At 50.4% G+C, this 23,548-nt stretch overlaps 1 protein-coding gene across 2 annotated transcripts in view; it reads left to right on the top strand.

Annotated features, from left to right (window-relative positions):
- The window catches only part of TNR (tenascin R), a 360,938-nt gene that overhangs the window by 325,277 nt on the left and 12,113 nt on the right, over positions 1–23,548 (top strand). For both annotated transcript variants that reach the window (XM_066261204.1, XM_066261205.1), the window contains 8 exons: positions 674–937; positions 2,361–2,630; positions 3,388–3,507; positions 4,395–4,541; positions 7,322–7,441; positions 11,021–11,164; positions 11,835–11,965; positions 12,990–13,122. In XM_066261204.1, coding sequence (XP_066117301.1) covers positions 674–937; positions 2,361–2,630; positions 3,388–3,507; positions 4,395–4,541; positions 7,322–7,441; positions 11,021–11,164; positions 11,835–11,965; positions 12,990–13,122 — 1,329 coding nt within the window. The remainder of the gene's footprint in view (positions 1–673; positions 938–2,360; positions 2,631–3,387; positions 3,508–4,394; positions 4,542–7,321; positions 7,442–11,020; positions 11,165–11,834; positions 11,966–12,989; positions 13,123–23,548) is intronic.

Raw genomic sequence — 23,548 nt, 5'->3', positions numbered from 1 at the left:
TATTTCCTCCAGATCACCCCACAGCAGGCAGAATGCGGTATCTCCTACTGTGTACCGCAGGAGCCCTGAGAAAGGCCAGAGGGGTGAAGGGCTAGACATGGAGACAGCCATGGAATCTAGGGGCAACAGAAAAGTCCACTTGAGACCCTTACTCCTCTGATCCAGCAGTTTTACTTCAAAGCTCCTCTAGTACCTTAGTCACAAGCTCGGGGCTGAGCACAGGCGTCCTCTCTAGAGAGCCTCGTGGACATGGGTCCCCAGGAGGCCTCAGATCTAGTTGCCTGAACACCCATGGCCAGGTCAGTCAAAATGACCTTGGGAACAGGGGTGGCTCCTGTTGCCAGGAATGACCCAGCCTTACCAGCAGCTCCTTTTGGCGGACTGGCTTACTGAGAAGGCCGGGAGACCGTGAATTTGGAGAGTGTGAAAATCGGCAGCCAGCTAATCACGCCTTTCTGCAGACTGCCCATCTGTCTGCCAAGCTCCCGGCCACCATTCAAACGGAAGGTGCTTAACACAAAGTGAGCTAAGTGGCAGCAGGGATAAGCTGATCCTCACACTCAGCGGGCCTGCTGATAGCTTAGAAATCCACAGCAGGGTAGGGGACGATTCCAATAAATACTGGCCTTCCTGCAGAACCCGTGTCCAACAGGCTCCTTGTGTTTATCCACAGAGCTTGACAGTCCTCGAGACCTCATGGTGACAGCCTCCTCGGAGACTGCCATCTCCCTCATCTGGACCAAGGCCAGCGGCCCTATCGACCACTACCGAATCACCTTTACCCCATCCTCGGGAATCGCCTCCGAAGTCACTGTGCCCAAGGACAAGACCTCGTACACACTGACCGACCTAGAGCCCGGGGCGGAGTACATCATTTCCATCACTGCTGAGAGGGGTCGGCAGCAGAGCTTAGAGTCTACTGTGGATGCCTTCACAGGTACCAGGGCAGCGCCAGTGCGGCAGGGTTTGGGGTCAGTGGGAATTAGTGTGAGCAGGTCTTCCGGGTCCCAGGGCTCCACTTCATCTAGAAAGGAGTGTGGGTAGGGAAAGAACAGATAGAGGAGAAACTAGTAAATCATCCAGAGGGAATGGTTGCGCCTGACCTATGGTGGCGCAGTGGATAACACGAAGACCTGGAACGCTGAGGTCACCAGTTCAAAACCCCAGGCTTGCCTGGTCAAGGCACATATGAGAGTTAATGCTTCCTGCTCCTCCCCCCTTCTCTTTCTCCCTCTCTCTCTCTCTCTCTCTCTCTCTTTCTTCCCTCTTTAAAATGAGTAAATAAAATCTTAAAAAAGAAAAATGAGGGAATGTTTGAAAGTCAAGGGAAGCCTGACCAGGCGGTGGCACAGTGGACAGAGCGTAGGACTGAGATGCAGAGGACCCAGGTTCGAGACCCCAAGGTCGCCAGCTTGAGCACAGGCTCATCTGGTTTGAGCAAAGCTCACCATCTTGGACCCAAGGTCGCTGGCTCGAGCAAGGGGTTACTTGGTCTGCTGAAGGCTCATGGTCAAGGCACATATGAGAAAGCAATCAATGAACAACTAAGGTGTCGCAATAAAAAACTGATGATTGATGCTTCTCATCTCTCTCCATTCCTGTTTGTCTGTCCATCCCTATCTATCCCTCTCTCTGTAAAAAAAAAGAAAAAAAGAAAAAAAAGAAAGAAAGAAAGTCAAGGGGAGAGGTGAACACAGCTACCCACATAGCTGAAAATCTGTGTCTGATTTTGCATAGCCCAGACAGAGTGGTTGATTCTGCCCCTCTTTGCCCACCGGCACTAAATCAGTGGGCGTTCCGAAGACCCACAGGATCATGTTAAATTCCTCCCCGGACAGAGTTTTAAAGCCTGACCTGTGGTGGCGCAGTGGATAAAGTGTCAACCTGGAATGCTGAGGTTTGCTGGTTTTAAACCCTGAGCTTGCCTGGTCAAGGCACATACAGGAAACAGCTACCAAGAGTTGTTGCTTCCTGCTCCTCCCCCCTTCTCTCTCTCTCTCTCTCTCTCTCTCTCTCCCCCTCCCCCCTCCTTTCTGTAAAATATCAACAAAATCTTAAAATTCAAAAAAATAAATACATGCATACATAAATAAATAAATAAATCCTGGATCCTAGGATGAATAACTCATAGAGGTGATGCTGGTTTCACTCCCCTGAGGGCATTCATTTCTCAGCATGTGGCGTGGAGGGAGGAGCAGGATTGGAGCCTGAGGAGGGGGAGCCTCTGGCTCAGCGGGGGACATGTGGTCCTTATCAGCAAGGACAGCAGGTCCCTTCAGTGAGACTACTCCGCCACCCCGGTGCCGCCCCTCCCCCCACCCCGCGCATGCTCACAACCGTCCCTCTCCTCTGCTTCACAGGCTTCCGCCCCATCTCGCATTTGCACTTTTCTCACGTGACCTCCTCCAGCGTGAACATCACCTGGAGTGACCCGTCCCCTCCAGCAGACAGACTTCTTCTGAACTACAGCCCCCGGGAGAAAGAGGAAGAGACGATGGAGGTGTCCCTGGATGCCACCAAGAGGCACGCTGTCCTGATGGGCCTGCAGCCGGCCACCGAGTACATCGTGAACCTGGTAGCTGTCCACGGCACGGTGACCTCCGAGCCCATCGTGGGCTCTATCACCACAGGTGAGGCCGGAGGACCTGACAGAGGGTGACGAAGGGGTTCCCACCATCGCCTTTGACACGTCAATGAATTTCGCCCCAGGAGCTGGGGGCCACCTCATCTGGCTAAAGGGGTTCTGTGAGCTGTTGTGGAAAAGCCACTTCTCTCCGAGTTGCATAAAATGCATAAGATGGGAACTCCCATTCAGAAGGTCGGGTGGGCCGCATGTCTTGAGGAGGCCAGGGCTTAAAGGTGTTGATCCCAACATCCTCCCCCTTCAAGCCTAGGAGAACGCTCTGGGGAGAGCTAGTCTCTGTGAGGAAACCCTTCTGCACAGAGGAGACACCTGTTTCTCTCCTGCCGAGCCATCTCCTGGCTGCTCAGCAAGTTCACTGAGGCCAATGCTTTTGTCCAGGAGAAGTTGAGTTTGCCCGAGAGAAAATGGTCGTGTTCCTCCTGGTTCAACACAAAACATAGGAACTTGAATCTTCCCAGTTGGCCTCCAGGCGGGTAATAGTTGCTACAAGGCACAGACCTGGCCAGCTTGACTTTATGTTATTAAAATATCCTCCGTGAACGTGACGTGGGCCATACCTGTGAGGCTGCAGGCGAGACTTCAGCGTGACCCTGCTGTGAAGGGTGCCCTAGCCCGCAGTAAGGCCTCGTCTGCTTCTGGGCCACCATCAGTCCTTGGTGCCCGTGAAAAACAAACAGGGATAGGAATTCCTTTTTCACACTGTGCCCTCTGTCTTTTTCCCACAACCACTGGGTTCCTTACAGGAATCGATCCCCCCAAAGACATCACAATCAACAACGTGACCAAGGACTCGGTTGTGGTCTCCTGGAGCCCTCCTGTTGCGCCTTTTGATTACTACCGAGTATCCTACCGGCCAACACAAGGTAATAAGGTTGTGCAACTTCTCAAAGACGAACAGGATTTGGAGCCGGGCGAAGGTTATTATGGGAAGAGTAGCATATCCGAGAGGCCATCACCCACTGCTGGCATTTGTCCCCCTCTCGGTGGCACATTCCATCAGATTGGGGGGGGGGGGGTTGAGGAGCAGCTGAGGAAGCCTGCACTCTGGACTCCTCATACAAGGCTGATTGCAGTTACCCAGAAGGTAGGCCCTTCACCAGCAGAGGTAACTGGCCACTATTACTCGGCAATGTCGTGAGCGCAACGAGCCCTAACATAATCTGCCAAGAGCCAGGGTCACGTGCACATCCCTGAGAGAGTTAAGTCTGAGACTAGTTGGGCAGTGCCAGCAGAACTAGATGAAGGCTTGGAAGGAACTGCAGTGACGGTGGTCCTATTTCTACCACTCCAGCCGAGTTATGAGTCAGAGGAAGTTGGCCCAGACCTCACCTACATCCTGCCAGTTCTCACTGGTGCACATGGCATTGGTGGAGGGCACACTCACTGCCCGCGAGGGATGGGGTAGTTTTCCAGGCTACTGCGTCTCTGGTCAGCGTGAACCACTCTTTGCAGCCAGACCCTCTATACTGCCTTTAAAAAGACCAGCGTGCTAGGAAACCACCTAAATAGTTCTTTTTTTCTTTGCTCCAAAGAGCCTATAAAATGAGGGGGTGGAACCAGCATGCAAGGTTTCCAAGCTCCAACATTCCCAGTCGGCAAACCTTCTCTTCCTTCTGCACTGAGAGCTGATCCTTGCACCCAGCCGTGCTCCCTGACCCAGTGCTCCCGGGAGCTCCCATGGAGACTGCCCCTGAGCTGCGCTGAGAAGTGATTCCACTGTATGTTAACTGTGGCTTCTGCTCTTCCTTAGTGGGACGGCTGGACAGCTCAGTGGTGCCCAGCACTGTGACAGAATTCACCATCACCAAGCTGTACCCAGCTACCGAATACGAAATCAGCCTTAACAGCGTGCGGGGCAGGGAGGAGAGTGAACGCATCTGCACTCTGGTGCACACAGGTAGGTGTGTCTGCTCTCCCGTGCACACAGGTAGGCATGTCTCCCTGGCACGGGACAAGTCAGCACCCTGGCAGAGGACCTGCCGCGAAGAGGGAAGGTGTCCTGGCTGATCCAGAGGGCACTGGTGCTGGGCTCAGAGGCTCCATTCCCAGGTGCCCCTGACTCACTGCGTCACACAAGGCAATATGCACCCCTCTGCCTCCTGATGGCGCTCACTCCTCCTGGCCATCTAGGAGTCATACAGGTCTAGGTCAGGGATCTTCGTGGAACCTCCCATCTGAACTGTGACTTCTCAAAGACTCGTGGTGTTAGTGAATTTCAGAGCAAACAGCTGAGTCATCCTGTCTAATTTTTTTAAACGACTCAGAGAAGGAAATTTTGCCTCAGAGAGGAAGGGGTTGTTCTTATTCCAGTAACAACCCTTGGGGTCATGAAACCTCTCGTCCTATATGCTCAACCTTGGGCCTACTTTGTGCTCTGGAGGAAGAAGGCAGTGGCTTCGTTTGGAAGATGAGCCCCTTAGGTGAACCTGAGGACAGGGCTCCATGGCTTCTCCTCAGGCCCCTCAGCCAGCCCACTGTGCAGAAGTGGGACAGATTTGCTGTAGAGGTCAACAGTGGGGATAGCCACAGCCTACTGTCCCTCCGCCCCAACCTCCCAGTTAAGCGTCCGCTCCCCTAGCACGCAGGCAAGTATCCAGCCAGCCTCCGGAGGGGGACATCTGGGTTTCCTGAGGGTGCTTGCTTTTTTGAAGGAGGGAAATGGCACTGAGAGGTCCTCACTGCTCTGGTCGATACTCGAACAAATACAGAAGCAGCAACACCAAGGCCAAAGCCATAGAAACATTCCTTCAGAAACTCAAAATTATTCTTCCAAAGACACCATAGGATGTTCTCATCTTCCCAAGTCTCCCTCCAGGCCTGTGACTGCAGAAAACCTGCACGTGTGTTTGCTTCAGCCTTACCCCATCCATTGCATGATTGGTGACCATCAAAGTATCAAGAAATACTGACCCAAATGATGCCCAGTGAGTCCAAAGGAGCCCCCGTCACACCTTCCTGAGAGTCTTAGAAAGTCATGATAAAGAAATTAGGCTTATTCACTGAGGACAAGAAAATGGATTTCAAGAGTCTAGCTCTAAGGGAAAGGGGAACAGAAACTTGGGTCAGAAAAACTGATTCCTTGGGGTCTCCCAGCAGTGTACAACTCAAAATGACCCTCCTTCAAGTTCAAGCAGCGCAATGTTGGCAAACGTCCAGGAACCAGACCGCTCCCAGAGACATCTTATTTTGTTGTCGTGTGTTGTTGTTTTAACAGGAGGCCTACAGTTTTTAGAAATGAGTGCCCCTTCAGGGTCTTGTGCTTACGCGCAAAGCCATCAAGCTGACCTACTTTCGTTCAACTTCTCTTCCTTTGTTCTCATAAGGTTCCATTTGAAGACTTGACGAAAGGCACAGATGACGGAAGCAATTCAGATTACAAAAATATTTTCTTGTTGTTGCTTTGAAATGAGGGACCTAGGCAAGCAATGAAAACCTTCCATGAGAGAACGGGACCAGGTCAACAGCACCTCTTGGTCTGCAAGACTTCATTGCATGACATTGAGTTGGAGCTGAGACCTAAGCTATTATAATACCATCCATTTCCAAAATAAATCCCAGGGTCATGGGAGGGAGGCACAGTTCATGAAACCAAGGCCTAGAGCACAGACACATTAGAATAGGAACATGGTGCTGTGACAGGCAGACTCAGTTCTCCTGACAGGCACTCCTGGCCATAAGCTGGAAGAATCCCATTGCCTCTCTGTGTCACAAAAAGACTACCAGGCCTGACCAGGTGGTGGCACAGTGGATAGAGCATTGGACTGGGATGCAGAGGACCCAGGTTCAAAACCCCGAGGTCACCAGCTTGAGCGAGGGCTCATCTGGTTTGAGCAAGGCTCACCAGCTTGAACCCAAGGTCTCTGGCTTGAGCAAGGGGTCACTCATTCTGCTGTAGCAGCCCCCCCCCCCCCAGTCAAAGCACATATGAGAAAATAAGCAATGAATAACTAAGGTGCCGCAGCGAAAAAATTGATGCTTTTATCGCTCCCTTCCTGTCTGTCTGTCCCCATCTGTCCCTCTCTCTGCCTCTCTCTCTGTCTCACACACACACAGACTACCAGGACCCAGGACAGAGGGAACCTTGGGAGCAGGAGAGCAAGAATGCAGTCATCAGATAGGACTGGAGAGGCAACCCGAGTCCCATGCAGTCACTGCACAGTGATTATTGAGAACCTTCTAAGTTATAGGAGCTGGGGAGACTCTGCCTCCACAGAGCTCCCACCATGCTCAACAGACGTCTCTAGCCGAGCCCCTTACATCTACGAACGGGCAAGTAGCCTGAGCAGCACATTGTCCCATTCACTAGAGAATTGGAAAATTTTCTCTATGTTGTTTCTCCATCTGGCTTGAAAGCCCTCAGACACTGGCCCTGCCTTGGAGTCCCCCACACACCTGACAGCACTCCGCACATAAGAAGTTAATGAATTAATTAAAAGAAAGATGTAGGGAGAATGGGGTGTTTGAGAGGAAGGAGAATAGGGAGAAGAGGAAGGGGCAGGTGAGACCAGAGGGGAGGAGGACATCAGTCTTCACTCGCTTGTTTTGTGAGGCACGGCAGTGGACGTGTGTCACGAGGAGACTGGGAGACCTGCAGGTGGAGCTACAGGGGGCCATGTGCTGCACTGCCTGCCCGCAGCTGCTCCGATATTTACCTGACGCCCTCCTGTTCTGTTTCAGCCATGGACAGCCCTGTGGGTCTGACCGCTACCAACGTCACTCCCACGGAAGCCCTGCTGCAGTGGAAGGCACCCGTGGGTGAGGTGGAGAGCTACGTCATTGTTCTCACACGCTTCGCAGGTGGGTGTCCATGGGCCTCCAAGTCAGACAGCAGGTGGGCATGGTGGGATTGGGCTGGAGGTAATATGGAAGTAAAAAACAGAACATCCTGTCAATCTGAGAGACAAATTAGAGATTTTCCTGCCCTCAAGATGTCCCTAAACTCTATCAACTATGGAAATTGAGAAAGTTGGATCTGAAAGGGGCAAGAAGGGCACATAACCAGGGACAAATACAATGTCAGAAATCGCACTAGGAAGACAAACTCAGAATTGAGCTAAGACTTGCCCCAAAATGCTATGAGCAAGAAAGCAGACGTTTCCAGGTATTTACATAGCAAGAAAACACCTAAGTTATAGGACATGCTTGGAGCAGATACAACATAACAGGTGACAAAGGACCAAGGACTGATGAACTCTTCTGTTGCTTTAGTCTTCTGTGCCCATGTCCAGCCCAGAGGCTGAGCCAGTGTGACTCTGAGCTCCAGCGTCTCCTCCACCATGCTTGTTCCCTGTGCTGAGACTGAAGAGGGGAGCCCGCACTAGAAGAGGGTTGAGTAGTCCAAGTCTCTAGGCCTCCAGAAATGATTTCCCTACCTAAGTTACGCATGTGATCACAGACTTGTTGTGGGTTATCTTCAGGAATCCAAAGGACAAAGATTTCAGAAGACAGAAGGCAGGCAGATGTCTTAATTTTCAAAATTAAGAGAAAGCCAAAAAAAGCTAAGACACAGACAACGGTATGGTGATTGCCAAAGGGAAAGAGAGGTAGGGGGAGGTAGAAGAGGGTAAAATGGGGATAAATGGTGATGAAAGGAGACTTGACTTTGGGTGGTGAACACACCATGCAATATACAGATGATGTGCGAATTGTACACCTGAAACCTATATAATTTTATTAACCAATGTCCCCCAATAAATTCAATAAAAATAAATAATTTTTTTAAATGAAGAGAATGCCAATTCTGTAAGCTGCAAAGGAATAAACTGATTGTCAAAACTTGGGAAAATAAAAACCAAAGCAGAATATTAAACAAATAGGAAAAAGAATTCATGATTACTTCACACCAACTCAGGTTTCCTGAGAATAAGTTTTTCTCAAGCTACTTTTTGTCCTTGTTTTTTATTGCCAAGTCTTGTAGCATGTTCAGCAAGGCATTAGAAAAATCCACTTATTGCTTAGATGAAAAAATACTTGTTGGGTCATCTTTGGAGTTACATAGAGCGGTAGCTGATTGAATGACCCGCCTCCGAGAACAAATACCATTCCTGTGGCTACATCCTCACCGCTCTGTGCACATGCACTGTCCATTACAACTTCTACCACGCCTCCTTGCCTATAACGATCCTGTATTTCTTACCTCTCACATGCCATCTCAAGCCACCATGCATTTGCACGTGCTGCTTTCTCCACCAGGAAATTCTCTCCCCACTTGTCTGTTTCTTTTTTTTTTTTTTTTTTTTTGTATTTTTCTGAAGCTGGAAACAGGGAGAGACAGTCAGACAGACTCCCGCATGCGCCCGACTGGGATCCACCCGGCACGCCCACCAGGAGCGATGCTCTGCCCACCAGGGGGCGATGCTCTGCCCCTCCGGGGCATCGCTCTGCCACGACCAGAGCCACTCTAGCGCCTGGGGCAGAGGCCAAGAAGTCATCCCCAGCGCCCGGGCCATCTTTGCTCCAATGGAGCCTTGGCTGCGGGAGGGGAAGAGAAAGACAGAGAGGAAGGGGGGGGGGTGGTGGAGAAGCAAATGGGCGCTTCTCCTATGTGCCCTGGCCGGGAATCGAACCCGGGTCCCCCGCACGCCAGGCCGACGCTCTACCGCTGAGCCAACTTGCCAGGGCCCCCACTTGTCTGTTTCATAAACCCATCCTTCAAGTCTTAGTTTTAACACCATCTCCTCTGTCGAAGCTTCCACTGTCCCCCTAAGGCAGTCAGATGCACCTATTCACGGGTTCATCCTGGTGATTCATTTTCATTCATTCAGTGCATCCTTCTGATGCAATTCTATATGCCATATACCCATTCAGGGTATAGGGAATTCAGAGACAAAACACCCAGATTCACAGAACTTACATCTAAGAAGCAAACAGTTATAACTCCACCTGAGCTGTCTCATTATATAGATGGAGAAGCATAAAACACGTTGGGCCCCCTCTGTGGACCACTGTGATTGGGATCAGAGTGTTGAGGGGAAGAAAGGAGGCAGATCTTATATGAAGAAAGAGAATGGGAAGAAAAAAATGTGAGTTTCAAGAAAAAGAGCCACCTGTGTGCATTTGCAGAGACACGAGTGACCACGAGAAGCTGAGCTGCCCTAGTAGGGCCGGACCATTGACTGACGGCGGGGTGTTGCACTCTGTTTGCTCTTCCAAAGACTTTGCTTAGATTTTAACTTGTCTGCATGGCCTTCTATGCCTTTAGACCTCAAGAAACTTGATTCCTCAGGTCCTACTTGCCTCATTCAGTGCAGTGCCTAGAGAACTTTGTTAAATGAATAATTCAGGAGTATTCTAAAGGCACAGGATGGGCCTTGGCCCTGAGCTAATGAACAGTCTTTATCGACAGCTTGAATGGATATAGAGAAGACTGCTTACCAAATTTGCCTATAAAACAGAACTGTAATCAGTAGAATCTAAACTCAAATATATGTTAATGAACTGAACAGTGATCCAAAACTCTGACAACAAGGCCAAAAAAAAGCAACAGAATTAGGTTCACAAAACCTGCTCCACAAGGCTGCGTTCAGAGCTGATTATATAAGGTCTTTGATTAATAATAATCTGTGCCTGTGACAACAAAATCACATGACTGTCTCAAAACCAAATGGATTGACATAACTGGCACAAATGAAAGCAAAGGTTGACCCCATTTGTCTCGCCTGTGAGTACATCTCAATCATCGTTCTCAGTTCTCTACTGGGCATGCACTGCAGCAGGGGCACTGGTATACTGTCACCTGTGTGGCAAGAGGAAGCCAGGATTGGGACAGTTCCAATTCCAGAATTGTCTCCTACAGGTATTGAGGGCTAGGGGCTGAATTTTCTCAGTCTAGAGAAAAGAGGGCATGGTTCGGAAGGGGGTGGGAAGGAAGGGGTCCTATAGACCAAGGAGTTGGCTGATTCTTTATAACTGCAGGGGCCTGACTAAAAGTTGTATATCTGTGTGTGTGTGTGTGTGTGTGTGTAAAAGGCAATTCAGCTTTCAAATAAGTAATATTTTTCTCTGTTAAGATGTGGAACTGTCTGACCTGTGGTAGCGCAGTGGCTAAAGTGTTGACCTGGAGCACTGTGGTCACTGGTTCAAAACCCCAGGCTTGCCTGGTCACAGCACATATGGGAGTTGATGCTTCCTGCTCCTTCCCCCTTCTCTCTCTCTCTCTCTCTCTCTCTCTCAAATGAATTAAATCTTAAAAATAAAATAAATAAATAAAAAGATGCACAACATAGCAGGGGATCCCTATATAGAATAAAATGCTAAACTAAAGCTATAAATGATTTTTTTCCCCCAAAAAAACTCCAATATTTAATCCTGTGAAACGCCTTTGGATTTGAGAAGCCTTTCTTTATTCAATCCTTATCTGTGCTCATTTGGTTCCAGTTGCCGGAGAGACCATCCTGGTTGACGGGGACAGTGAGCAGTTCTGGCTGACCAACCTGCTCCCTAGCACCCACTACACCGTCAGCATGTACGCCACCAGTGGGCCGCTCACCAGTGGCACCATTAGCACCAATTTCTCTACGCGTGAGTACCCACTCAGCCACCTGTCTGGTATCCCTGGAGGCTTTTGTGGGTCCTGAACTCGCTCAGCTTCCATGTGGTGGACCAGAGTTTGGGGCAGTGCAGCTATGATATGAGCAGTTCTTATTTTAGCTGACTGAGGCCCAAAGGCCCATGAAAATCAACAGCAGTCTTCAGCCAACAGACGCACGTCTATTTTCTGCTCTGGTCCCCGGTCTGCTGACAACAGTAGAACCAGGCCAGGATGGGCGGCCAGTTCTGGAAATGCATCTGGCCCGGAGAGTCTGGTGGACATTAAGGGGCTTGATATTGGGGAGGGAGTTACTGGATATGGTTGTGGTCAGGAGAACAGCAGACAAAGAGAATTATAAGTTCAAGAGAACTCTTAGACATGCAGGTGTAGCAAGGTCATGAGTCCAGACAGATGGTCAGATTGGAAGATGTCGTCCCTAGGCCCAGAGTCCTGGCTGGGGGCGTGGGGCATAGCTGTCAGAATGCTTATAATGCTGAAGGGTTGATTACCCTCTGCCTGGGGGCGTCCTTTCTGTTCCCGTCCACGCTAGAACTGAGGTCACCACATGAGCAGCCCGGAGACCACATGGGACCAAGAGATACCCATATACCCATGCCCGGGGGGGGGGGGGCTACTCCTGGCATTTCCTCCTCTTTGCAGTTCTGGATGCCCCTGCCAACCTGACAGCCACTGAGGTCACGAGACAGAGTGCTCTGATCTCCTGGCAGCCTCCCCGAGCAGAGATCGAGAACTACGTTTTGACCTACAAAGCCACTGACGGCAGCCGCAAGGTGAGCGTTCTCTGTGAAGGGGGAGACTATTTCTATAAAGCACCAGAGAGCACATGAGCTTTCCCATTACCCATTATGGACTAACATAGCGTGCTGTTGAGGAAAGAGCCCCGATCTGCACGTTGGAGGGTCGGCAGCTGGTCCTGGCTCTAAACAAAAGCAAAACAGACCTCTCGTGAGCCTTTACTGCTTCTCTAGGGGTACCTACCCCTGCAGCCTCACCCCATTGTGCATGCAGAGTACAATGGGAAATTTCAAGGCCTCTGTGAGTATATGGTCTTGGAAGGATTGTTTACTAGCAGGGCCAAACAAACATGAGCTAGATGCCAAATTCAACAGCCTTTTCTCCCTCCCAATAAGCATTAGGAAGGACGCAGGCGCATAGCCTGCTGCAAAGAGATGGCAAATCTCTGTTTTATGTTATCACCTGACACCGTTGGTCTAACTGGGTTGTCAAACTTTGGTTAGCAGCAGAATGCATTTCTTAAGGTAAAATTGTATCAGGAAGCTGAATACACAGAACAGATTGATACAGAGCCAGCCCCTTGTACGTGTGCAGAGCAGGGAGCCCTGGGGCTCTGCTCCTTTGGTTTTTGGGGGGCCCGGTGTAGTGGGAGCAGCCTCGGATGTGATCATCCAGGTGCCTGCTTCGTCCCATCCCAGTGTGCCCCTGGGAGAGAGGAGCTGTCCTCACTGCTTATTGGCTCAGTTTTCTCCTTATTGTGGGATAGAGAGTTAACGGCCACTCAGTCCTTGCCTAGGAGGCTGTAGGATCCGGGCTTCCTTCCCCACGCTCCTTGCTCCTGTTGCAAGCCAGTACCTCCCTCTCCCCTCCCTTCCTTCCTCCCTCCCCTCCCTATCCCCTCCCTCTCCCTACTTCTCCCCTCCTTCTCCCTCTCCCCTCCTTCTCCCCTCCTTCTCCCTACTTCTCCCCTCCCCTCCCTATCCCCTCCCTCTCCCTACTTCTCCCTCTTCCCTCCCTCTCCCCTCCCTCCTCTGCTCATTCAGCTCACTCATTCCACAGGAGCTGATTGTGGACGCGGAGGACACGTGGATCAGGCTGGAGGGCCTGTCTGAGAGCACAGACTACACGGTGCTGCTGCAGGCCGCCCAGGACACTGAGAGGAGCAGCGTCACCTCCGCCACCTTCACCACAGGTGAGAGGCTGGCCACTGCATCCACGCCCTCTTCTCCCTGCGTGGGTCAGTCTGCTTGGCAGCCTCTGCTGAGACTTGGCCAGGGAGGAGGCCATCAGAGAAACACAAGTGCCTCTTCCATGTAAAGGAAAATAATTAGTTTCTCCAGTCCTGCCTTTCCCCCTTCCAATCCCTGCCAGGAAACCTCTTACTACCAAGTCAGCCAGAGGGACCTGCGGTGAAGCCCTGGTCCACCTGGACCCGCTAAATGCACCAGATAGAGACATCATGTTCCTGATCAGATTTCCAGCAGGTGTTTTTCTAGCAAAGTTCACCCTCCCCCCTCCCCTCTGCTGCCGGAACCAGAGCTTCACCTCGGAAGAGGAGCAGCAGAGAGCCCTCACTGCTAAGTCTGGGGTCTTCTCCAGACACAAAGCACTTGTGCATTCTTTTTTTATTAATTTAATTTTTTAATTTATTGGCTTGACATGATTTTCCAAACCATATAGGTTCAAGTGTCTGACTCAATATAACACCATCTACACACCGCGTCACATCCCCCCACCCCAAGCAAAGTCTCTTCTCACCCCCATTTCTCCCCCCTTTTCCCTCCTACCCCTACCTCCTCTCCTTCACTCCCTTCCTCCCCCCTCCACCCACCTCTATGCCCCCACCCCCTCACCCCCTTTCCCTCTGGCTGTTGACTTTCTGTTGTCTGTATCTATGTGTTATGTATATATGATTTTTTGGCCAACTCCTTCACCTTCTTTGATCCTATCCCTTCTTCCCCCTTCCCTCTGACAGCTGTTTGTTCCCTGTGACTCTGCCTCTGTTTCTATTTTGTTCCTCAGTTTATTGTGTTCATTAGATTTCACATATAAGTGAGACCATGTGGTACTTGTCTTTCTCTGCCTGGCTTATTTCACATAGCATAATAGTCTCCAGGTCCATCCATGCTGTCACAAAAGGTAAGATTTCCTTCTTTTTTATGGCTACATCGTATGCCACTGTGTAAATGTACCACAGCTTTTTTATCTGCTCATCCCCTGATGGACCCTTGGGATGCTTCCAGACCTTGGCTGTTGTTAATGCTGCAATGAATATGGGGGTGCATACCTTCTTTTGAATTAGTGTTTTGGGATTCTTAGGATATATTCCTAGCCTTGGTGCTTTTGCATTCTTATGGTCTCAACGCAGTCCTTACCACAACTGCTGAGAACGGCCTTATTAGCCCCATTTCACAGGTGATGAGACAGGTACATGAAAGTCAAATGACTTTCATGGGTGGTAAGTAGCTGCATCTGACCTTGAACCAAGGTCTTCTCCTTCCACGTCCAGCTGCTCCTCCTGTGTTCCCCATTCAAGCATCAGCAGGTGACAGCTGAAAATGTCCTTCAGGGATAGGAGCGTCCTAATGTGTATCACAGGAAATACACTACTATCTAACCTCTGAGGGCTATGTAACAGGCACCTTTCTTACTGTATTATGTGTGCAATCTGTTGTCAACCTCATGGTGGCCTATGAGGCATGTTCCGTGATTCCTGTTGACAGGTTGGGCCACAGAGAGGTGAGGTAACTTCCCCGAGAGCCCATAGCTCTTAAGTAGGAGAAGTGTGATTCGAGCCCAGTTGTCTGGCTCCAGGGTCTGTGCTGTGAACAGCTGTGGACAAGTCTTGCTGGGGGTGAGGACGATGGAGACGCAAAGACCCGACTCCAGGGACCAGATTCAGTGACGCAGATCCACTTTATTCAGGAAGTGAACTAGCTTATATACATGGGTTCAGCCAATAGGATGTTATACTAGGACAAATGGCAAAAAAAAGGTCAGGAGGCTGCCTGGCTAATGCTGAGTCATTTCCATATAGCAGGTGATCTCCCTTCCTTGGTGTGCCCAGGAGGGTTCTAGGAGCTGGAATATTCTCATAGCATTGCATCAGCCACAGCTGCTAAGTAAATGCTCTGCGCTCTACCTACATCTCCCCCTTCTCTTTTAATTAAGGCCAGTTGAACCTGCTTGATGACTGCTTGTTGCTGTTGTAGCTTCTGAATGCTACGCATTGTGCAATGGAACCCTAGTAGAACTAAAACAACTATAATACCTATTATACTATATGCTAATAGATTAGCTGGATTAATGTTTGACTAGTTAGGAAATAGAACAGGGGTCTTAAACAGGGGATTCCTCCTAGGGGTCGAGATGTCATTTCCCTCCCATTGTGTTACAGAGACCTTCCAGGTACCATTAAACACAGTTCTATTTTGATAGTAAAAAACAGATGTAGGTCCATGCACGCCCCCTTCCCACAAAGGTCCCAGCATCCAAACACGGAACGGATGGCTTGCTGCAGGCTGCATGCTGCATATGGTTGCATTCTGTCTCTCAGCTTCTGATGCCAAACTCCGAGGTTGATGGTCTGCACATCCGGGCCAGAGGCAATGCGGCAGTCTCTCCAGGGAATTCCTTCTCTCAGCAGTGTTCTTAGATGTTCGTCATACAGGAACGGGCAAAGAGGTGGCCCTGGGAAGGCAAGGTTAGCGGGGTGGACCCAGTTGTTGGTAACTAGGGGGAGGAGGGCTTGTAGGCCAAGTACTGAGCCTTGGTTGGTAGTACCATTTTCAGCAAAGTCCCCCGTAGTATGATTTCTAAGGACTCACCCCTCCGAGGGGACGGTGTTATTAAACTTAAGTAGCACTGGGTCACTGAGGTTACCCCGTATAGTGCCGTTCTACTGTTGGGATTCCTATCCACTGTTGTCACAAGGTAGACTAGGGGAGCAGTTACTGGAACATACTGCTAGAAACTGTGGGCTATTAACTTCAACAGGCATAATTATGCCAGGGTGGGGAACAGCTGCCTAGATGCGAGGATCTCCCTATGCCCGGGAGTTTGCTGTGATAATGGCACACATGAGGAGGAACAGAGTGCCTGGACCTGGGGGTCTGTCAGAGGCTAATCTCTGAGCCTGTTCAGCTAGTGCCTTCATATCTCCCCAGGTTATGTTATGAGCACATTGGTTACGAGGTCTCCTCTTGGAGCACTGAGGACCTCCTCTAGGTGGCTGTTCATCACAGCTGAGGCTGGCCATCTCCTGAACCGGAGGGTTCACAGGTGTTGGAGGCGTCGTCGGTGGGGTCATCTTGGGACACCGGGAGTGGCCGTACGTTCCTTCCTGGGATCCAAATGGGATGCAGGCTATTTTCTGGAAAAACACAAGCATAACCTCTTCTTGCGTTAGAAGGGGGTACGATCCCTGCCACTGAGCTGTGGCTGGGTCCTTCCAGCATACTAATGGCAAAGGGGTCGGTTGGCTACGAAGGCCTCCCCAGTGTTTATAAGTGGGAGTTACTCCTTCAGAATCAAAAGTTAAATAATTGAGAGTGAATGCAGCACTGAGGAGCACTTCTCCAGGTGAGGCCCGGGGCATATCCCCCCTTTCTTTTTGAAATTGAAGCTTAATGTCTCTGTGTCATCGTTCTACAACGGCTTGTCCTTGGGGATTACAAGGAATGCCAAGGCGGTGTGTGATTTGCCATTGGGAACAAAAGGCTTTAAATTGGCTGCTGGTGTAACAGGGCCAATTGTCAGTTTTAATTTCCCAAGGTACACCAAGGCAAAGCATGGCCTGTCGAAGGGCACAAATTGCATGTGTAGTTTTTTCTCCTGCTAGGGCCATGGCCAAGACAGTTCCAGAGAAGGTGTCTACTGTTACGTGTATGTAGTGGAGTTTGCCAAATTGAGGGACATGAGTGACATCTATTTGCCACACAGCATTAGGCTGTAAGCTTCGAGGGTTGATACCCTGTGGTTGTAGGGGGCCTATGGGTAGTAAGGGCCCGCACTGTTTACATACGTGAACAAGGTGTTTGCAGGTTGCATGAGGAAGATGGGGAAAGAGAGATTTGAGAGAATGGGCAGACATATGAAACCGGGCATGAAGTTGTCTGGCTTGCTCAATAGGGGAGCCTGCCACTAGGGGGCCAGGCAAGTCAGAATGGGAGCAAAGATGCTGAATATACCAAGGGTGTTGACGCTTCTCTAACAGTTCTTTAAGCTGGCTGAGAGCCCTATCTAGTAATATCTGCTTGGGCCGGAAGGTGGAATGGACAAGGCCTTTGACTATTTGTACTGCATAAGCACTATCTGAAAAAATGTTAAGGGGGCCATGTTGCAGTCATGGAGTGGTAGGGTTCCTAATGCTGCACAGGAAATGTCTCTTTGCTGACACATGGGGGCATATAGGCTGGCCCATGGGTCTTCAGCAGGAACACATGTTGGAGTTAAAGCTGGGGTAGAAAATGGAGTCTGAGAGGCTGGGGTGGGGCATCGAGCCCCTGCTGGGAATGTGGAAGTAGCGACTTCCATTTCTTCGGGTGGCAGAGCTGATGGCGCGATTTCTGACGTATCTAGTTTTGTTTCTGCATGTTCGGCTGCAAGTCCATCATACTCGGTGGCCCAACCCTTTTCTTCCTCTACAGGGGGAGGCAAATACAGAAGTAGGGGTTCCTCTGAAATAGGAGTAGCCTGTAGGACCTTAGGAAGCGGTGGAGGGTCCCCAGCAGGAGCACCGGTCAAGCAGGCATGCATTGCTAATAAGGCAGGAGTGAGGCTGAGAAGGAAGGTTTGTCCTTCATGTACCTCGGCCGAACGAATGCATCGGAGAGCTTGGGCGCAAGTATCCGGGTCCCAGAGCAGCGCATCCTCAATCCAGGGATTGAGACCAGAGAGAATCTCCCAGTAAGTACAGAGATCCTCTTCACAAACTTTAACTCGCCTACTCTGCAATAGGCCGTGCAGGGCTTGAGAGTGGGGGAGAAGGTTTCCCATGGCAGAGGGTCACTCACCCATCCCTGGGATGCCAGTTAGGTCCCTGTTTGGGCGCCAGCTGTGGACAAGTCCTGCTGGGGGTGAGGACGACGGAGACACAAAGACCCAACTCCAGGGATCAGGTTTATGACACAGATCCACTTTATTCAGGAAGTAAACTAGCTTATATACATGGGTTCAGCCAATAGGATGTTATACTAGGACAAATGGCCAAAAAAGGTCAGGAGGCTGCCTGGCTAGTGCTGAGTCATTTCTGTATAGCAGGTGAGCTCCCTTCCTGGGTGTGCCCAGGAGGATTCCAGGAGCTGGAGTATTCTCACAGCATTGCGTCAGCCACAGCTGCTAGGTAAATGCTCTGTGCTCTACCTACAAACAGCCCTTTCTGTCACTTGCCACAGTGCCTCTCTCTTCTGTCTGTAACATGGGGCCTCCCAGTCCAGCCTTGGAACTCTCCCTGCCACACATTCTGAGGTATGGACCTCTGTGGGGCAGGTATGAGCCTGTCTCTTCTCCCCAGATGCATGTCTGCCTGCCATCTCAGGGCAACCAGGGCGATGGATCCCTGCCCAGGCCCAAAGCCCAGCCCCTACCCCTGAGAGAGGTGATGGAGGGTCCTCTGTCCAGGGGCCTTCCCTGTGAGGCTTGTTCTAAGTGACAGAGCAGGACACTAGATCAAAGGAACCAAATGTCACCAGTGGCTCTTTAGGATCGTGAGATTATGAATGAGTTCTCTTTTTCCTTCTTTTCTACACTTTTCAATCTTACAATGTGTCAGCAATGAGCACATTAATCAGAAAAAGTTTTGATTAAAAAATAAAAATAAGCCTTGGTTTCATAACCCAGACATTTATCCAAAATGTAACAGAAATTGGAGGACACGCATCTCTTCTTTGGGGCGGAAGTCAGGTGTGCTCGCCCCTGAGCCCTTACGGGCAAAGTGGGGGCTATCTTAGAATCAAGCAGCTGCCCTGTTCTTACTCAAGCCCTTTCCCGCTCATTAACAGGTTAATTAGAGGGTCCTCCATGTTCCTTACTCCCAAGCTACCCCAAGGACTCATAGACTGAAACTTTCCACTGAATTAAAAACCTCTCTTCAGTAAAAGGATACAGACAACAGAAACAGAAACAGAGCGCCTGGTGTGCATATTTATTAGGTCTAAGCTAATCGTTCCACCCCCAAAATGTATGGGCTTCAGTGCTTCTTCAGTGTAGTTTGAGCTTTTCTTTCCCATCCTGGGGATGTCGCAGCCGTGTGACAATGTGCCTGCCCGCGGTTGCTGCGGTGTGCTGCGGCCGGACCTCGCTCCCAGTCCACCCAGGCTGTAAAAGTCTGCCAGCTTCTGTGCCTACCGCTGGCCTCTCTGAGGTGCAGTTGCCCCAGGGAGGGAGCCGTAGCCTGGACCTGGGAGCCCAAATCCATCTGGGGGCTCAGCAAGATCCAGTAAGCAGAGGGTTAAACGTTCATTCATGGACATCTGAGGAGGAGGCCAGGGCAGTGGCTTTGTTTGGTGGACAGTGCAGAGAGACCATCAGGGTATAGTTAGCTGTTTTGTTTGTTCAATTTTACACAACTCCAGTTGGTGCTAAGCTCCTGGGGCATGAGTGATACCAACTCAGAAAGCAGAACACCAAGGAGCCAGCATCCCTGCACTTAGTGAGCTGCCTCTGTAGAGTTTGGGGTCCCGGAGGAGAACTCACCACGACCACAGTGGTACATGGCAAAGACGTGCCCATGGTAGGAAGCTTTTGTAGAGATGTCTTGAAAGCTCACACTTAAATTTCAGTCACTGGTGCATGCCAAGCCTTGCTGGCTTTGTCTGGGAGATTTATTAGATCAATGAGAAACTGGCTGCAGACGGAAAAGCGCAGGGACAGGGAAACGCCCATGGGGTGCCGTGCGCAAAGCCTGGCACACAGCAGACATAAACGGCGGCTGGACCGCCGAGTCAGATCCCAGCTGCCACGCATAGAAGAGGGGTTGCTGGTGGAACAAAGCTGCAGGGGAGAATTCTCCTTGTCCCTCGCACAGGTGCACAGCCAAAAGGTACTGCCGGCAGGACGTGGCACCCAAAATTCCTCTATTTCAGGCTCTTTCTCTGCAGCCCCAAGTGCAAAGTCCCCTGAATAAATTACACTGAGCCTGCAGTCATTTGAATGTCAATATCAAGGAACCCTCATTGCCTTGCCACTCCCCTCCCTCAGGACCCTCACATACTCCACCACACACTGGGAGGTGAGGCAAACAGCACACCCTGTGGGCTCCATCTTTGGGCTCCTGTTTGGAGGAAGAGAGAGAAAGAGGAAGGAAGGGAAGGAGGGAGGGAGGGAAGAAGGAAAGAAAGGAGGAAGAGAGGGAGGGACGAAGGGAGGCAGGAGGAGGAAGAAGAGGAGGAGGAGGAGGAGGAGGAGGAGGAGGAGGAGAAAGAGGAGGGAGGAAGAGGAAAAGGGAAAGGGAGGAGAAACACAAACAAAGAGCAGAGCATTTTCCCATAAAGAAGAGGCCGGCATGCGGCCAGGCTGAGCCCCCGAGTCCCTCCTGCTGCTGAGCACAGAGCATCATGTACGACGGCAAACCAGGGCTGGTGGACTGGGAGGCTAGTTTTGGTCTAGTCACCAGCACCCACTCTGACTTCACTCACAGCACCTGAGCTCTCCGCTGGGCAGCATCCTCTCTGAGGACAGGCTGATCTCAGCTGACTATTCCGAGCACTTTCTTATGCCTGGTCTTTTGGAACAAATAGCTTCAGCCTGGGTCCCCGAGTGGCCTCTCTCCCTTGACAAGCCCTGTCTTGTCCTGGGTGGGCCAAATCAAGCGCACGCCTACTTGATGGGCCGGAAAGGAGTTGAGGTGTTAAAAAGACAAAATAAAAATAAAAGCGAGAGAGAAAAGATTGGCTTCCACAGAACCTCCTTTGATCAAGATGTCCTGCCTTATAACATAAGCCCGTTTCATTCCAACAACGGTGTTAATAGCTTCCTGTCCTCTCGTCTCTGGTGTTTGCACAAGGCTCTGAGGGGATTTAATAGAAGTAGTATGGGAGAGAAAAAATATGGATGCATTATTTATAATGTACTGTCGCCTGAAATTTCATCCAAGGTCTACTTGTCTTTTGGAGACATGAATATAAATGAGGAAACAAACACTCCCCACAGAGCAACAGGCACTTGGTGGCACGATCTTCTGAGAGGCAGATTTCATTGTCTCTTTTAATACCGCAAGAAGCAAACAAGGCGCTCACTAAAGCTTGTCCTCAGAGGCAGGGAACACCATAAAATAGGTTGTCTTGACCTTGCGGTTAAGCGAAGACAGTCATCTGTGGAGGCTCCCAGAGACGGCCATGAGAAGTTTTCATTACTGCCTTTGCTCTGGTCCTTGTGATCCCACACCCAGGCCCAGCTGCCCTCTGGGCTCTTTAGGGAAACTCCGGGAGTTCAGTCAGTTTTTGAGGTTGTGAACATCTATTGTTCCGGAACAATGGATGGTGGGTGGTGCAAATCTGCATAGTTACAGTTCATGGTTATAGTACTCTTCAAGTTATTTGTTTAGTCTTGGGTGGCTTCGTCTTGGGTGACTTTTGGTCGGTCATGATTTTCAAGGGATTGGTTCATTTTGTTGAATTTATTTAGATAGCATTGTCTGCGCTATTCAGTAGGACAGGGATGTGTGGCCCCTCCATCGGGACAGCAGTGAATGTTGTCCACAATAATGCCATCTGCCAGAGAGCCTTCCATGTCACTCTAGACAGAATGTGACCCGGCCCATTTTTAGTCATGTTGTCCCAAGTGTTTCCAGAAAACCTCATTTTAATTTCCCTTCTCATAATCATAGAGGGGAAAATAGTATTCATCTGGTAAAATACATTAAAGAAATATTTATTGAGCCCCTCCTGTGGGTTAATCACTGTCCTGCGTGCTGAGGACAGAGTGAGGAACAAGGGAACCAGATGGCTACCCTCATGAAACTTACATTCAGGAACATGGGGCACTGGGGAACAGACGAAAGAAGGAGGTGGGCTCATGTCCAGGAGTAATAATACTGTAAAAAATAAAGACAACCACAGGATCAGGACCGGGTAGTAGAATAGGACGGCTCCTGCAGTAGACAGTCTCCTGATTGTCACTTGCCTCTTTGTTCCCTGATCCCCAGACCCTGGCCTCGACAAGGGCGGTCAGGAACAGCCTGTCTGAGACGAGACGTTTGAGCCAGGAAGGAAAAGATGAGAGTCAGACAAAGAAGTCTTCGGGCCTGGGGAAGAGGAATCCCTACACCCAGAAGGAGGAAGACGGTTGGCCCGCTCGGAAGATTAAAGGACAGCCAGTGAGAAGGGGAAAGGGCTTCTCAGCAGAGCCAGAGTATGCAGGCACTGTGGGCCCCGGGAAGGATTTTGGATTTTCTTGTAACTGCAAGATGCCATTTCAACTGGTGTCATTGCCTTGGAGAAGGCCGTGGGAGGGTTGTTGGCAAGTGAGGGGTGGAGATCACAATGGCTGCAACTAGGGCCAGAATGGCAGGAGGAGACCAGGGCAGTGGCATCTCCCTGATCCAACCCTCTCCTTGCCATGTTAATTGAAGAGACATAGACGGAGACCAGGCCAGTCTGTCATCAACTAACCTGCCATGGAATTGCGTCTCCTGATATAGCAAATCCAAGGACTAGTACACCAGTTATGTGAGCATGTGTCTCTCCGGTCAGGGAGCCTGTGGCTGATTCTGAAAGGGAAGACTAGGAAGCCTGATGAGTCAAGGCAGGTGGGCTGCAAAGCTGGAGGACCCTCCCCAGCAACTCTGCTTAAGAGGAAGACATCCACGCTGTGTTACTCAGCTGATCCTCCATTCCCATCACCCCCTTCAAGTCTGTCGCCGCCTCTTCTCTTAGATTCCCAGTACTACTGCCTCCTAAGAGAGTCTTACCTCCAGCCTCACCCCTTCTGACTCATTCTCCACACCATGATGAGAACCAGCTTTCTAAACACTTGAGCTTGAAGTCCATCACTGGACTCTTCAGCCTCTGGCCTTCAGGAGAAGTTCCAAGTCTTTAAGGGATGTGGTCCAGCCCCACCTTCCTCCCCAAACCCCTCCCTCACCCAGCCCACCCAGCTTTTGCTCTGTCTCTTGGCGAACCCTGTGATCTCCCCAAATCAGCTCTGCTTTTTCATTGGCCTGGGAAACACCCTTCCCCGCCCACTGTGGCTCACTTCTATATCCTATCAGAGCCTAAAGTAAGGAACCCTTTCTGATTGGCACCTGCCAATCCCTACTCCATCCCAGGCCCCGACACTCACCCTACCCTCTCCAGCCCCAGGCTTCCTGGCGTGCTCACTTCCTTGCTCTGTAGCTCTCTGTGTTTACCTCTTTTCAAGAGCTCATCGAGCTTGGACTTACATTTGCCTGTTTCGCCCACCTGAGTGTGAACAAGCTGAAAGAGAGGACTATATATTTTTTTCTCTTTTATATTTCCATCTCTTTCTTAGGCCAGTACTTAGAACCCAGCAGACCCTTCCTGTATGTTTGTTGATCAAATACATAAAAGTATACATGACTGACTCCCCACTTCTAACTTCAGGGGGATAAAAAAACTTTACAAGCAGTCCCCAGGTTACAAACGAGATAGGTTCTGTAT

This window comes from Saccopteryx bilineata, chromosome 2 (genome assembly GCF_036850765.1).
Source record: "Saccopteryx bilineata isolate mSacBil1 chromosome 2, mSacBil1_pri_phased_curated, whole genome shotgun sequence".
NCBI classification, from domain to species: domain Eukaryota; kingdom Metazoa; phylum Chordata; class Mammalia; order Chiroptera; family Emballonuridae; genus Saccopteryx; species Saccopteryx bilineata.
This window is presented reverse-complemented; position numbering and strand designations above follow the sequence as displayed.